Below are 14,068 nucleotides of genomic sequence, written 5' to 3'. Positions count from 1 at the left end.
GGGCCCGGGGGGGGGGGCAGAGGACGGGAGGAGGGGGGGTCGCGCTGAGGGCCCGGGGGGGGCAGTGGACGGGAGGAGGAGGGGGGTCGCGCTGAGGGCCCGGGGGGGGGGCAGAGGACGGGAGGAGGGGGGGGTCGCGCTGAGGGCCCGGGGGGGGGCAGTGGACGGGAGGAGGAGGGGGGTCGCGCTGAGGGCCCGGGGGGGGCAGTGGACGGGAGGAGGGGGGTCGCGCGGCGGACAGGGGGTGGTTCCGCGGCGCGCGCGGCCCGGGGGGCGGGGCCGGGTTCCGGAAGCGGCGAGCGCGTGGAGCGGCCGGGTCGGTTGGGCCGCGCGGGGCACGCCGGGAGCTGTCGGAGCCGCGCGGCGCAGCATGGAGGCGGCGGCGGCGGCGGCGAGGTGGCGGGGCCTGCCCGAGCGGCCCAGCCTCGCGCCCCTGACGGCGCCGGGCTACGGGCGGCCCCGCGAGCGGCAGCACCCGGCCCTGCAGGAGCTGACCCGGGCCCACGTCGAGTCCTTCAACCTGGCCGTGGGCGAGGGGCTGCACCGGGCCGTGCAGGTGGGGAGAGAGCGGAGGGGCGCGGGGGGGAGTGCAGGGGGGGCGCGGGAGAGAGCGGGGGGGCGCGGGGGGGAGTGCAGGGGGGGCGTGGGAGAGAGCGGGGGGGCGCGGGGGGGAGTGCAGGGGGGGCGCGGGAGAGAGCGGAGGGGTTGCGGGGGGGGGGTGTGGGAGAGAGCGGGCGGGAGCGGAGTGGTTGCGGGGGGGTGCGGGAGAGAGCGGGGGAGAGTGCAGGGGGGGCGCGGGAGAGAGCGGGGGGAGTGCAGGGGGGGCGCGGGAGAGTGCGGGGGGGGCGTGGGAGAGAGCGGGGGGGGTACGGGGGGGGCGTGGGAGAGAGCGGGGGGAGTGCAGGGGGGGCGTGGGAGAGAGCGGGGGGGAGTGCAGGGGGGGCGTGGGAGAGAGCGGAGGGGAGTGCAGGGGGGGCGTGGGAGAGAGCGGGGGGGAGTGCAGGGGGGGTGTGGGAGAGAGCGGGGGGGAGTGCAGGGGGGGCGTGGGAGAGAGCGGGGGGGAGTGCAGAGGGGGCGTGGGAGAGAGCGGGGGGGAGTGCAGGGGGGGCGTGGGAGAGAGCGGGGGGGAGTGCAGGGGGGGCGCGGGAGAGTGCGGGGGGGGCGTGGGAGAGAGCGGGGGGGGTACGGGGGGGGCGTGGGAGAGAGCGGGGGGAGTGCGGGGGGGGCGTGGGAGAGAGCGGGGGGAGTGCAGGGGGGGCGTGGGAGAGAGCGGGGGGGAGTGCAGGGGGGGCGTGGGAGAGAGCGGAGGGGAGTGCAGGGGGGGCGTGGGAGAGAGCGGGGGGGAGTGCAGGGGGGGTGTGGGAGAGAGCGGGGGGGAGTGCAGGGGGGGCGTGGGAGAGAGCGGGGGGGAGTGCAGAGGGGGCGTGGGAGAGAGCGGAGGGGTTGCGGGGGGGGGTGCAGGAGAGAGCGGGGAATTCCTCAAGGGCTTCTTTTCCATGGGTCCAGATGATGAAGATGTCATCAACGTAGCGCAAGTAGAGTAGGGGCGTTAGGGGACGAGAGCTGAGGAAGCGTTGTTCTAAGTCAGCCATAAAAATGTCGGCATCCTGTGGGGCCAGGCGGGTACCCATAGCAGTGCCGCTGATCTGAAGGTATACATTGTCCCCAAATGTGAAGTAGTTATGGGTAAGGACAAAGTCACAAAGTTCAGCCACCGGGTTGGCCGTGACATTATCGGGGATCGTGTTCCTGACGGCTTGGAGTCCATCTGTGTGTGGAATGTTGGTGTAGAGGGCTTCTACAGCCATAGTGGCCAGGATCCATCGGTGATCTTCCTGATAACACCATCCTGGTTATAACACCATGGAAAAGAAGCCCTTGAGGAATTCCACCATGATTTCAACAACTTCCATCCCACCACCAACCTCAGCCTGGTCCAGTCCACACAAGAGATCCACTTCCTGGACACTACAGTGCTAATAAACAATGGTCACATAAACACCACCCTATACCGGAAACCTACTGACCGCTATTCCTACCTACATGCCTCCAGCTTTCACCCTGACCACACCACACGATCCATCGTCTACAGCCAAGCTCTGCGATACAACCGCATTTGCTCCAACCCCTCAGACAGAGACAAACACCTAGCTTGACAGAGATCTTGTTTCTTACAACTACAGTACCCACCTGCGGAAGTGAAGAAACAGATTGATAGAGCCAGAAGAGTTCCCAGAAGTCACCTACTACAGGATAGGCCTAACAAAGAAAATAACAGAACGCCACTAGCCGTCACCTTCAGCCCCCAACTAAAACCCCTCCAACGCATTATTAAGGATCTACAACCTATCCTGAAGGATGACCCAACACTCTCACAAATCTTGGGAGACAGGCCACTCCTTGCCTACAGACAGCCCCCCAACCTGAAGCAAATACTCACCAACAACCACATACCACACAACAGAACCACTAACCCAGGAACCTATCCTTGCAACAAAGCCCGTTGCCAACTGTGCCCACATATCTATTCAGGGGACACCATCACAGGGCCTAATCACATCAGCCACGCTATCAGAGGCTCATTCACCTGCACATCCACCAATGTGATATATGCCATCATGTGCCAGCAATGCCCCTCTGCCATGTACATTGGTCAAACTGGACAGTCTCTACGTAAAAGAATAAATGGACACAAATCAGATGTCAAGAATTATAACATTCATAAACCAGTCGGAGAACACTTCAATCTCTCTGGTCATGCAATCACAGACATGAAGGTCGCTCTCTTAAAACAAAAAAACTTCAAATCCAGACTCCAGTGGGAAACTGCTGAATTGGAATTCATTTGCAAATTGGATACTATTAATTTAGGCTTAAATAGAGACTGGGAGTGGCTAAGTCATTATGCAAGGTAGCCTATTTCCCCTTGTTTTTTCCTACCCCCCCCCCCCCAGACGTTCTGGTTAAACTTGGATTTAAACTTGGAGAGTGGTCAGTTTGGATGAGCTATTGCCAGCAGGAGAGTGAGTTTGTGTGTGTGTGTGTGTGTGTGTGTCCCTGGGAAAAGGGGGGGGGTGAGAGAGCCTGGATTTGTGCTGGACATGGCCCACCTTGATTACCATGCACATTGTAGGGAGAGTGGTCAGTTTGGATGAGCTATTGCCAGCAGGAGAGTGAGTTTGTGTGTGTGTGTGTGTGTGTGTGTGTGTCCCTGGGAAAAGGGGGGGGGGGTGAGAGAGCCTGGATTTGTGCTGGACATGGCCCACCTTGATTACCATGCACATTGTAGGGAGAGTGGTCACTTTGGATGAGCTATTACCAGCAGGAGAGTGAGTTTGTGTGTGTATGGGGGTGGGGGGGTGAGAAAACCTGGATTTGTGCTGGAAATGGCCCACCTTGATTATCATGCACATTGTAGGGAGAATGGTCACTTTGGATGAGCTATTACCAGCAGAAGAGTGAATTTGTGTGTGTATGGGGGTGGGGGGGTGAGAAAACCTGGATTTGTGCTGGAAATGGCCAACCTTGATTATCATGCACATTGTGTAGAGAGTTGTCACTTTGGATGGACTATTACCAGCAGGAGAGTGAGTTTGTGCATGGGGGGGTGGAGGGTGAAAAAACCTGGATTTGTGCTGGAAATGGCCCAACTTGATGATCACTTTAGATAAGGTATTACCAGCAGGACAGTGGGGTGGGAGGAGGTATTGTTTCATGATCTCTGTGTGTATATAAAGTCTGCTGCAGTTTCCACGGTATGCATCCGATTAAGTGAGCTGTAGCTCATGAAAGCTCATGCTCAAATAAATTGGTTAGTCTGTAAGGTGCCAGAAGTACTCCTTTTCTTTCTCCAATCATAGGAACTGGGGTAAAGCTGGAGGTGAGGCACAGTTAATGGGTTATATAGATTGTTGTAATAAGCCATAAATCCAGTGTTCCTGTTCAGTCCATGATTTTTAGTGTCTGGCAATGTTATGACTTTAGGCTCCCACAGTCGTCTTTTGAAAGCGTTGTGCAGATTTCCTTTGAGGATGACGACTGAGAGGTCAGGTATAGAGTGATCGTTGTGAAAAGTATTCACCCACAGGTGATGTGGAGTTGTCGTCTTTTGTCATTTTTCTGAGTAAGTTCATTTGAGAGCGTAGTGATTCTCATTTCACCTGCAAGAACCCAGTTCAATATAGAAATAATCTCCCTTGACCGTACACCCCTAGTTGTCACCTACTATCCCACACTGGAACCCGTATGGAGTATCATCAAACAGATACAACCCATACTCTGGTTGTATGGGGACCACATCCTGAAATAAATCTTTCCTGAACCCCCTCTTCTAGCTTTCAAACAACCCCCCAACCTCTCCCAAGTTCATCAGAATCAAGATCCACACAGATCAGGACACTAGCTCAAAGTGGCACCAGATCCTGCCAGAACAACAGGTGCAAAACCTATGATCTACCTGCACTACCACAATGATCAACAACCCTCACAACACACCTTTCAAGATCCATGATTCCTACACACACCTATCACAACAAGTGGTGTACCTCATCCAGTGCACTAAATGCCCCAATAATAAATATGTGGGTGAAACACAGAACTGACCCCTGCAGGACCCTACTAGATATGCCCTCCCAGTTTGACAGTGAGTCATTCATACTATGTTTGCCCTTCTACAGTTGTCTAGGACCTCACCTGTCCTCCATAAGTGCTTGAATCGCTAATGGGTCTGAGATTACTTCCACTAGTTCCTTAAACACCCTAGTATGAATTTCATCAGGCTCTGCTGGCTTGAATACATCTACCTGAGTTAAATATTCTTTAGCCTGTTCTTTCCCTATTTTGGCTTATATTCTTTGCTGTTAATTTGAATTGTGTTGAGTATCTGGCCGTTATTAACCTTTTCAGTGAAGACTGAAGCAAATTAGGCATTAAACACTGTCTTCTTGATGCCATCAGGTATTAGTTCTCCTTCCCTGCTAAGTAGAAGACCTACACTTTCCTTTCTTTCTTTTGCTCATAATGTATTTAAAGAACCTCTATTGCCTTTTATATCCTTTGCTAGGTGTAACTCTTTTTGTGGCTTAGCTTTTCTGACTTTTGTCCCTACATACCTGTGCTATTCTTTTGTACTTCTCCTTAGCAATTCATCCATGTTTCTGCTTTTTGTAGGATTCCTTTCTGATTTTCAGGTCATTAAAGAGCTCCTGATGGAACCATATTGGCCTCTTACTATTCTTCCTTTCTTTCATTCATATGGGAATAGTTGGTAGTTGTGCATTTAATATTGTCTCCTTGAGAAACTACCTTGTCTCCCGAATTCTTTTATCCCTTGGAGTTTATTCCCATAAGAGCTTACCTGCCAGTTCCCTTTGTTTATTAAAGTGTGCTTCTTGAAATACATTGTCCTTATTCTGCTGCTCTCACTCCTTTCTTGCCTTACAATCATGATATCTATCATTTCATGATCACTTTCACCTAAATTGCTTTCCACTTTTAGATTCTCAACCAATTCCTCTTTGTTGGTCAGAATCAAATCTAAAATGGCTGCCCCAGGTCACTTCTTCCTCTTTCTGAAACAATAGGTTGTCCCCAGTACATTCCAGGAACTTATTGGAAACATTGTATTTTGCCATATTACCGTATATACTTGTTCATAAGCCGAATATTTTTGGTAAAAAAGTGACACATCAAAGAGTGGGGGTCGGCTTATAAACAGGTCTACACCAAAATTTGATGATTTTAAACTCTATGAAATCATTGAATTGAATATCTAATACATTGTCGTTTTGTTTACCCAGAGTGTCTGCAGGCATGGAGCCCCTCAGCCCCCTGCGGCCGCGGTTCGCCGTTCCAGACAATGTATAAACAAAATGTCCCAACCCGGCTTACCCTGACCGGCCGGGAGCCAAAGTTTGCCGACCCATTTATTGATGTCAATACTGCAGCCTTTTAAAGTTGCAAAGGCTTTGTTTAGTGGACTAGTTTGGCTTGAAAGGAATACTAAAAGAGCAGTGCTGCAGATCTGCATGACATTTGACCCATGCAGTTCACAAAATATAACGTGCAGAATCGATGGACTCTCTAATAAAATTGAAATAGCCTGTTATCCCCACAGAAATGCCAATCTACAGGGCTGCTTTGAAATAAAAAAAGAACAATAATAATTTGCCAGTGATAAAGCAGGTGACATTCCTATATAAAGTCCTACAAAATTTGTAACTACAATAATAATAATAATCTATTTTCATACTAGTATTTAAAATGAACAACAGTAAAATCAAAAGCAAAAGGTCTGCTTATCACACAGCATTCAAACTTAAAGTTGTTGAATATGCAGAAGCAAACAATAAATGCGCCGCTGCTCGTGAATTCTGTATCAATGAGAAGCAAGTAAGAGAATGGCAAAAAAATAAAACAACACTAAAAGACATGCCAAGAAGCAAAAAAAAATGTCCAATGAGGTGTGCTTCATTTCCTGAGCTGGAGAAAGATGTCAATAATTGGGTTGTTGAATGTCGACAAAATGGGTACATTGTCACTAGAACTGGAATTCGTCTGCGTGCTCTGCAAATGTCGAAAGATGACAAATACAAGTCAGTAAAGCCATCAATGTTTGTCGCATCAGCGGGTTGGTATACTCGCTTCATGAACCGTCATAGTCTCTGTCTTCGTCAGCAAACAAAGCGCAAAAGCTGCCGAGAGATCTGGAAGAAAAAATTGAATCTTTCCAAAGGTTTATTATAAAATGTCAGAAGGAATATGCATTTGAACTGTCACAAATAGGAAATATGGAAGAAACACTGATGACATTCGATCTCCAGAGCAAGCAACAGAATGGTAACCGGCATTGGTGGAAAAAACAGTTTTAATTAAAATCAATGGCCATGAAAAAATCCATTTTAGGGTGGTTTTATCATGTTTGGCAAATGGATCAAAGCTTTTTCTTGTTGTTGTTTTTAAAAGAAAAACCTTACCGAAAAACATGAAATTTCCTGCTGGTGTCATCGAAAAGGGATGGATGGATGAAAGTGGGACTATTGAATGACTGGAAAAAGTGTGAAATAAGAGACCAGGAGCACTTATCAAGGGACCTGCTGTGCTCGTTTGGGACATGTTCAGAGCACACAAGACAGATGAGGTGAAAAATGTGGCCAAAAATAGGACAACTACTTTGGCTGTAATACCTTGAGGCTTAACTTCAGTTCTACAACCACCTGATGTCTACCTGAACAAACCCTTTAAAGACTGGCTACGTAAAATGTGGTCTGAATGGATGTGCTCAGGCATGGTGAAGTTGACAAAAGGCAAGAATCTTATGAAGCCCGAAATCCATCTGGTCACCCAGTGGATCAAGGACGTGTGGGTGTCCATTCGCTCAGAAATTATAGAAAAATCGTTTAGGAATTGCTGTATCAGCAATGCACTCAACAGGTCAGAAATTATAGAAAAATCATTTAGGAATTGCTGTATCAGCAATGCACTCAACAGGTCAGAAGATGATGCCATATTTGATGATGACACAGCAGAGGCTGATGATGAGAAGGAATCTGAGTCTGAAGACAAAACTGCCGAAATCGACGATGACAATGCAGGTGCAGCTGTGACTGAAGCTGAGTTTAATTAACTGTTTGGTGAATCAGAGATTGATTCAGACTTTGAAGGATTTTAAGACTTTTTAAAGTCTCATATTGTTCTAAGTTACTTGTTTTAAATATCCATTTACTGATTTCAAATACTGACTGTAATTTTGAAGATGAATACATTTGTTCAATGATTATTATAACAGGTTTTTCGTTAGATTACATTAAAATAATTCTAGCAAAACTTTTGAGTGTTTCTTGTGACGCCAGCTTTTAAAATATAGCAGGGGTTGGCAAACTTTGGCTCCCCGCCTGTCAGGGTAAGTCGCTGGCAGGTCGGGACGTTTTGTTTACTTAGAGCGTCTGCAGGCACAGGCTGGGAATGGCAAACGGCGGCCACTGGGAGCTGAGGGGCTCCTTGCCTGCGAATGCTCCAGGTAAACAAAATGTCCCAACCCGCCAGCGGCTTACCCTGACGAGCTGGGAGCCAAAGTTTGCCAACCCCTGAAATATAGTGTCGGCTTATGAAAGGGTCATACAGTTTTTACTGTTTTTCCCTATTCATCTTGGGGGGTCGGCTTATAAACGAATGGGCTAATGAATGAGTATATATGGTACTTTTTCTACCGATAACTGGATAGATCAAGTCTCCTGTTACTGTTGTTTGTATATGTACACATACAGAGTTTCTTTTGGGTTTCAGGCTGTTCCTGCTCTGGAGTTTGCTTTCAAAAATGAACGCATCACTCTGGCAGTTGTGGGCGCTGTCATCAGTCCTCCTATGGTACCAAAAGGGAGTATCTGTAAAGAGCTGAAAGTATACCCAGCAGAATGTAGAGGACGCAGAAGCACCTATCGTGGGAAACTGACTGTAAGTAGTAATGGCTAGAATAGTACTTTCAGGGAATGAAAACTCCACTTTTCCACTGTCTGGTATGTGCTATATTTGCTTATAAACCATTAGCTTGTAAATAAATACCTTTTCCCACATGTTCTCCAGCTGTTCTGTGGATCACCAGTAGTACTTGAAATGAAACATTTTGGGAACCACACTGTGGGGAACTGGGATGTTAGTAGAAGAGGTACATCCACGAGAAGATCTTTCTTTTACAAAATGGCCTACAGAATGGAAAAAGTTGGAGGACCATTGCCTTATGCTGCTGGAAAGTCATGAGTCTCACCTTTGCAATGATGTCTGGCATTTGTTTCTACACTTGAAAACGCCAGAGATATTGATAGCCATTAAAGAAATATTTGTATATGTCACAATTCAGGGTAACTGTACCCATATTTCCCCTTCATTGTCCCTCAAGGACACCCACCCTAGGATCTTGGCTCTTCATCCCTCACCTCTCTTTGGCAGAGACCCATGTCACTCTCCCTCCTGACCTGGGTTTTTCCAGGCTGTGCAGATGCCTGCCTACCCTGTGATATCTCAGCAAGCCAGACCACATAAAATGGCCAGTATCTGCACTTTACTGAAATCTGAGATTTTTTTCTTCACTTTATTGGTATGCTTTAGCTTCTTTACGTTACAGGAGCAGGAATTCCATTATGACTTTGACGGTAGTAAGAGACTTGAACAGGCAATCTGGTTTTGCTGGGAGAGGGAGCCATCGCATTAATACAAAATAATTCTTCAATTTTTTGTGAAACTGTTCTGAAGTTTTACATAGTTAACATTGCATAACAGATTAAAAATACCAGTACTCCAATGCTGTGAAGTCTATTATTCTGCCTCCTGCCAGGCTATAAACATCATAAGCACTAATACTCAATTTGGGGCTTCGAGGGGGGGTTGTAAATAACAGTAGGACTTAGTTCTCACTGAAATATCAAACTACTTCAGTTGTTGTGTAAGAGAAAAAATAATTTTAATTCCACCATTGTAAGAGTTTTGTTCATCCTTGCATAACTTTTGTAATTTTGTTTAAACTTTCCAAAGAAAAACAACCCCAAAGCCATAATCCTTCCTTCAGGCAGAGATGAAACATAGGAAATTTTTATTCACATTATAATTGAATAAAAATGGAATTATAAAGAAAGTCCCAATATAACCTGAACTACAGTAGATGTGACCATGCATCCACTATAATATATTTGTTTGTCTTTATTCTTATAATTGATGTATAATAAATTGTAACTAATTGCTGCTGTTTTTCTTTGCAGACAGTATAATTTTTTTGCTATTTATGGTTTTGTATTGAATATACAATGCTGTAACGTAGCTCATTCTCTAACGAGAGCATGCTATATTTATTGTTGTCTGTTATTTTAACTTTCCTAATAATTTGATGTATTTGTTTCTCTATAGGCTGACATCAGCTGGTCAGTGAATGGCATTCCTAAAGGGATTATTAAACAGTCCCTGGGATATGTTCCAATCATGGTGAAATCTAAACTTTGCAATTTACATAGTCTTCCTCCCAGAGCTCTGATTGAACACCATGAGGAAGAAGAGGTAACAGTAGATTTTGGTGGGACAAGAATATCTTCTTTACCATGTGACAAGGGAAGTGGGTTTTACATTAGCTTGAAGGATTTGGCACCTCTATTTAGAAGCACAATGTGGCATATTTTCTGAGTTTACACCTTTCTTAAAGCTTCTGTGTGGTTTCTCTGGGGTCATAAGTCTCAGCTCTCGAGGTGGCTTCAGGTTACTTGCCCTTCAGAATACCTATAGCCCTCATCTTGAGAAGGTAAGAGCTCATGGGGTACCTCATGTTCATGCAGGCAGTGACCATTACTGGTACTAGATGTTACTTTCCAGATGTGCAGCTGCCTCCGGAAAACTATCCTTCCCCTCCTCTGGAGGCATGCAGGGCTGCTTCTGTTCTCGGTGTTAGAGTTTAAGGCTTGAGCACACTCTGCCCCCGGCTGCCAGCTACTGCTAAGCCATGGTACTGGGGCTCCTGGCTGATGGTGAGACTCATACAGTACGGCTCTTTGGACGTGATACATATCCCCTTCATAGCCATAGATTTTACTTCTCAATTACTTTTGGGTTCACTTTTGCTGTTTTGGCTTTTTTATCTGCTCTGTCTGATAACAAGTTGAATATGTGAATACAGAGTCATATAGTGCTATCATTTTTCATTAAAAGTGTAATAATTTCTTTTCAGTTTACAAAGTAAATAACCAATTAGTCTGCTTTCAGTCCGTGTAATCTGCAATGATACTCTCTTATTGCCAGGCCCATAGCCACGTATCATGCATCTTTATAATTAACTTTGATTGCACACTCGTAATTTGAACAAACATGTAAAGGTGAAGAAAATTTTCTCTGGAATTAATTTTTGTATTGGATGTTAGCACCACACACATGCTAAATTGCAAAGCCATGCAATAAATGTGCATGTATCATGTGTATTTGGCCACTTTACGTGTACTTTGCACACTAATGCATCTCACCCGAGGCTTTGTCTAGTATTTCAGATGGCTTCAAAGAGCGGCCATTTTTAAAAAAATCAGTTGGAGACACAGTCATGTTCTTTTCTCCAAGTGTGGAATAGAGCTTTTCTTCCTCCCAGTTTTCTACGCAGAGACCTCGTGTGGGGAGAGGGAACATTCAGATCAGTGAAAAGTTTTAAATCCAATATTTTATATCACTCAAAACAGGAACTTTACTCTTGGAAAGGGGAGCTTCTTAGTAGATAGTACTTGCTAGTAGCTCTGAAAGGGCCCAAGGTATGGTATTTTAAAGTTGTGATATTTCTATGTATACTAAAGTTATTATAGGTCATTTTAGAGGTTTCTTTAGTTTTCAGTCTTGTCTTCTCATTTTCTCTGCATCTTCTACAGTTGGACTTAGTGTAACTAGTGCGCCTGGCTTTACACGTGGACGGATACAAAAAATAGTCCCAATAACTCCTTTAAACACCACTAAAATAGTTATTTTTGTAAAATGCATGGAATTATACAGAGCGTATAATAGTATAGCAGGTTTATTGGCACTTGTTTGGGATGACCTCCATAATGCACTCTTACCTGTTGTGTGAGTAATGCATGCATCCCAAGCACATGCCAATGCAACTTGCCATGTATTCCATACATATAAAAAAGATGGTGTGTATTTTATTGTCCAGTAAGAGCTAATTTTTCTCACTTCCATTTTGTTTCTTGTATAATAGATACTCTGTTCAGATCTTTGAACTCTGGTGTATTAATTTTTAAAGCACTTCTTTCTCTTGTCAGGAAATGGGAGGCTATTTTATAGTTAACGGTATAGAAAAAGTTATCAGAATGCTGATTATGCCTAGACGAAACTTCCCCATTGCAATGATAAGACCCAAATGGAAAAGCCGAGGCCCTGGTTACACAGAGTATGGTAAGTGTAGTGATTTCATTAGGGGCATCACCTTAGTAAGACAGTTGTTTGAGAATAAACAAAAGAAAAAGAGCAGGTGACTTACTGTATTTAGTTATTGCTTTCTGTTTTGTTCATGCACTTGTGCTATACCATAAACATGGCAGCCTGCTCAGATGAGGGGAAATTCAATTCTTTGAAAAGGGAGAAGCCCAGTGCTGGAAAAAGCAATTCTTTTAACATTTGGATGAATTTTAGTGCTTGTGAAAATAAAAGGCTAATTACATTATAAAAGGCATAAGAAAGGTTGATGGCTTTTGATTGTTGTAATCTGAACCATCAATATCAGGTGATACTGGATTGTATTCTGTCTGATTCTGGGTGATCCATCTTACATTGTGAGCAGGGTGTGATGGAAACGAACCTGAGTCCATCAATCCAATAGCCACAGAAGTCTGTTGATGCTGTAGGCAACACTGAATTTCCTTTCCCTACACTAAGTTAAGGTAGTAAAGAGATTTATCCACAGTTAAAATAGAATCTACACTACCTCCATCGTAAGGCTCAGTGTCATAATTGGTAATGGCTCTCCTTTGAATCCTGCCTGTTACTTATATTAAAACTCACTATCAGCGCTCCCTGTTTTTAATGAAAATCCTGTCGGTGCATTGTGTTCTGCCTCATTAAAAATGCATTGTTTATATTTATTCACAGAACAGGTACGTTTTTGACAGTGAGCTTGAAGCTGCTGTGTAAGACACACAATATACTCCTTGTTCCATATGATCTAGAAGGATGGTGGTACAGGATCTGCGTTTGTTTCCCTAATTTGTCCCACCAGTGTATCTGAACTCCTTTTGTCATGCTGCTACATCTAGTAATAAAAGAATAGTTCAGTCACCATGGGCCTGATTCCCCACTGCCTGACACATTGCAGAGTCATGTACACTGTACAGTGAGTCTAAAATGATATCAGATCACAACAATAGCATTTTGCACCCACTTTGCACTAGTGTAAAAGGTAATGACCTGATTCAGCACGTGCTTAATTTTAAGATCGTGGATAGCCCGTGAAGTCAGTGGGACGACTAATGCTGAAATACCTTGCAAATCAGACCGAAGGCAGTGGCGAATCAGACCCTGTTTTTGATTAATCCTTGATCTCTCTCTTGAGACTGCTAGCAAGCGGGCCAGCTGTGATCTCAATACCCATCCTGTGGGAACTGAAGTGAGACCTCTAATTAATTTCTAAGCAGTTATCTACAAGTGTGACATGGTGTCTCAGTACGACGCCTTTGAGCATACAGTGCCCCGACCCAAGGAAATCTAACCTGTATCCAGAGCAATCGAGAACAATGCTTGTTTTGTAGTGCCGATAGAATGCAGTCAATAGTTTCTATGTTGTAGAAGTGAATCTTTGCTTATGTTCGTTTTGGCAGGTATATCGATGCACTGTGTTAGGGATGAGCACACTGCTATAAACATGAACCTTCACTACCTGGAGAATGGTACAGTGATGCTGAACTTCATTTTTCAGAAAGAGTTGTTCTTCCTCCCACTGGGATTTGCACTGAAGGTAAACTATCATCTAGTCTTAGGTTTTCTGGTGAATGGAAGGTTGATTGAAGAATTGCTGTGGAAAGTGTAGCAGCCTGTTTCTTGCTTGGAAAAATGACTTACTCAATAACTAATTCCACATGAAGTATTTCATTAAATGATACTTGTCATCTTGATTATCAAGGATTGTAGTCCAAGCCAGACCTGCCTATGTCGGTAGTATCATATTTAGGGCTGAAGTATGAGAATGTGTACACAGCTGAAGAAGGTGAAATAAGGTTTTGTATAAAAGTTTCTTGGCTTTTTGCTATAAGACAGTACTGATGAGATGTTTTTAAAAGGTAATGGTGGGGAGTTTTCCATCTGAACTCAAGGATAAAACTGTTTTAAAACAAAACTTGTTGTGCAGAATACATCCTCCAGCACAATATTGGCAGAATGTTTTCAGTCCGTATCCCAGTTATTGGCAGTATTGTCCAGTGAAAGATTTTGGGAGCACGTGAATCTTTGTTCTCCTCAGATAAGTCATGTCATCCCAATTGAAAATCAAGCAAAATAGTATAAAAACAAAATGCTGCTTCTGTACAGAACTTTCCTGGATAAACAATGTTAGAAGTGGTTGCAA

The 14,068-nt window shown here is 45.2% G+C and overlaps 1 protein-coding gene across 2 annotated transcripts in view; it reads left to right on the top strand.

Moving 5' to 3' along the window:
- Window positions 1-350: 350 nt before the first annotated feature.
- Window positions 351-14,068, top strand: part of POLR1B (RNA polymerase I subunit B) — a 37,920-nt gene continuing 24,202 nt past the window's right edge. The window contains exons 1-5 of one of the 2 annotated variants that reach the window (XM_073339883.2): window positions 351-556; window positions 8,284-8,451; window positions 9,895-10,041; window positions 11,775-11,907; window positions 13,326-13,462. In XM_073339883.2, the coding sequence (XP_073195984.2) occupies window positions 371-556; window positions 8,284-8,451; window positions 9,895-10,041; window positions 11,775-11,907; window positions 13,326-13,462 (771 nt within the window). In that variant the 5' untranslated portion in view covers window positions 351-370. Of the gene's footprint in view, window positions 557-8,283; window positions 8,452-9,894; window positions 10,042-11,774; window positions 11,908-13,325; window positions 13,463-14,068 lie in introns of those variants that run through there. The other variant, XM_073339884.2, reaches the window with a different exon arrangement.

This window comes from Lepidochelys kempii, chromosome 3 (assembly GCF_965140285.1).
Source record: "Lepidochelys kempii isolate rLepKem1 chromosome 3, rLepKem1.hap1, whole genome shotgun sequence".
In the NCBI taxonomy this organism is placed as follows: domain Eukaryota; kingdom Metazoa; phylum Chordata; order Testudines; family Cheloniidae; genus Lepidochelys; species Lepidochelys kempii.
This window is presented reverse-complemented; position numbering and strand designations above follow the sequence as displayed.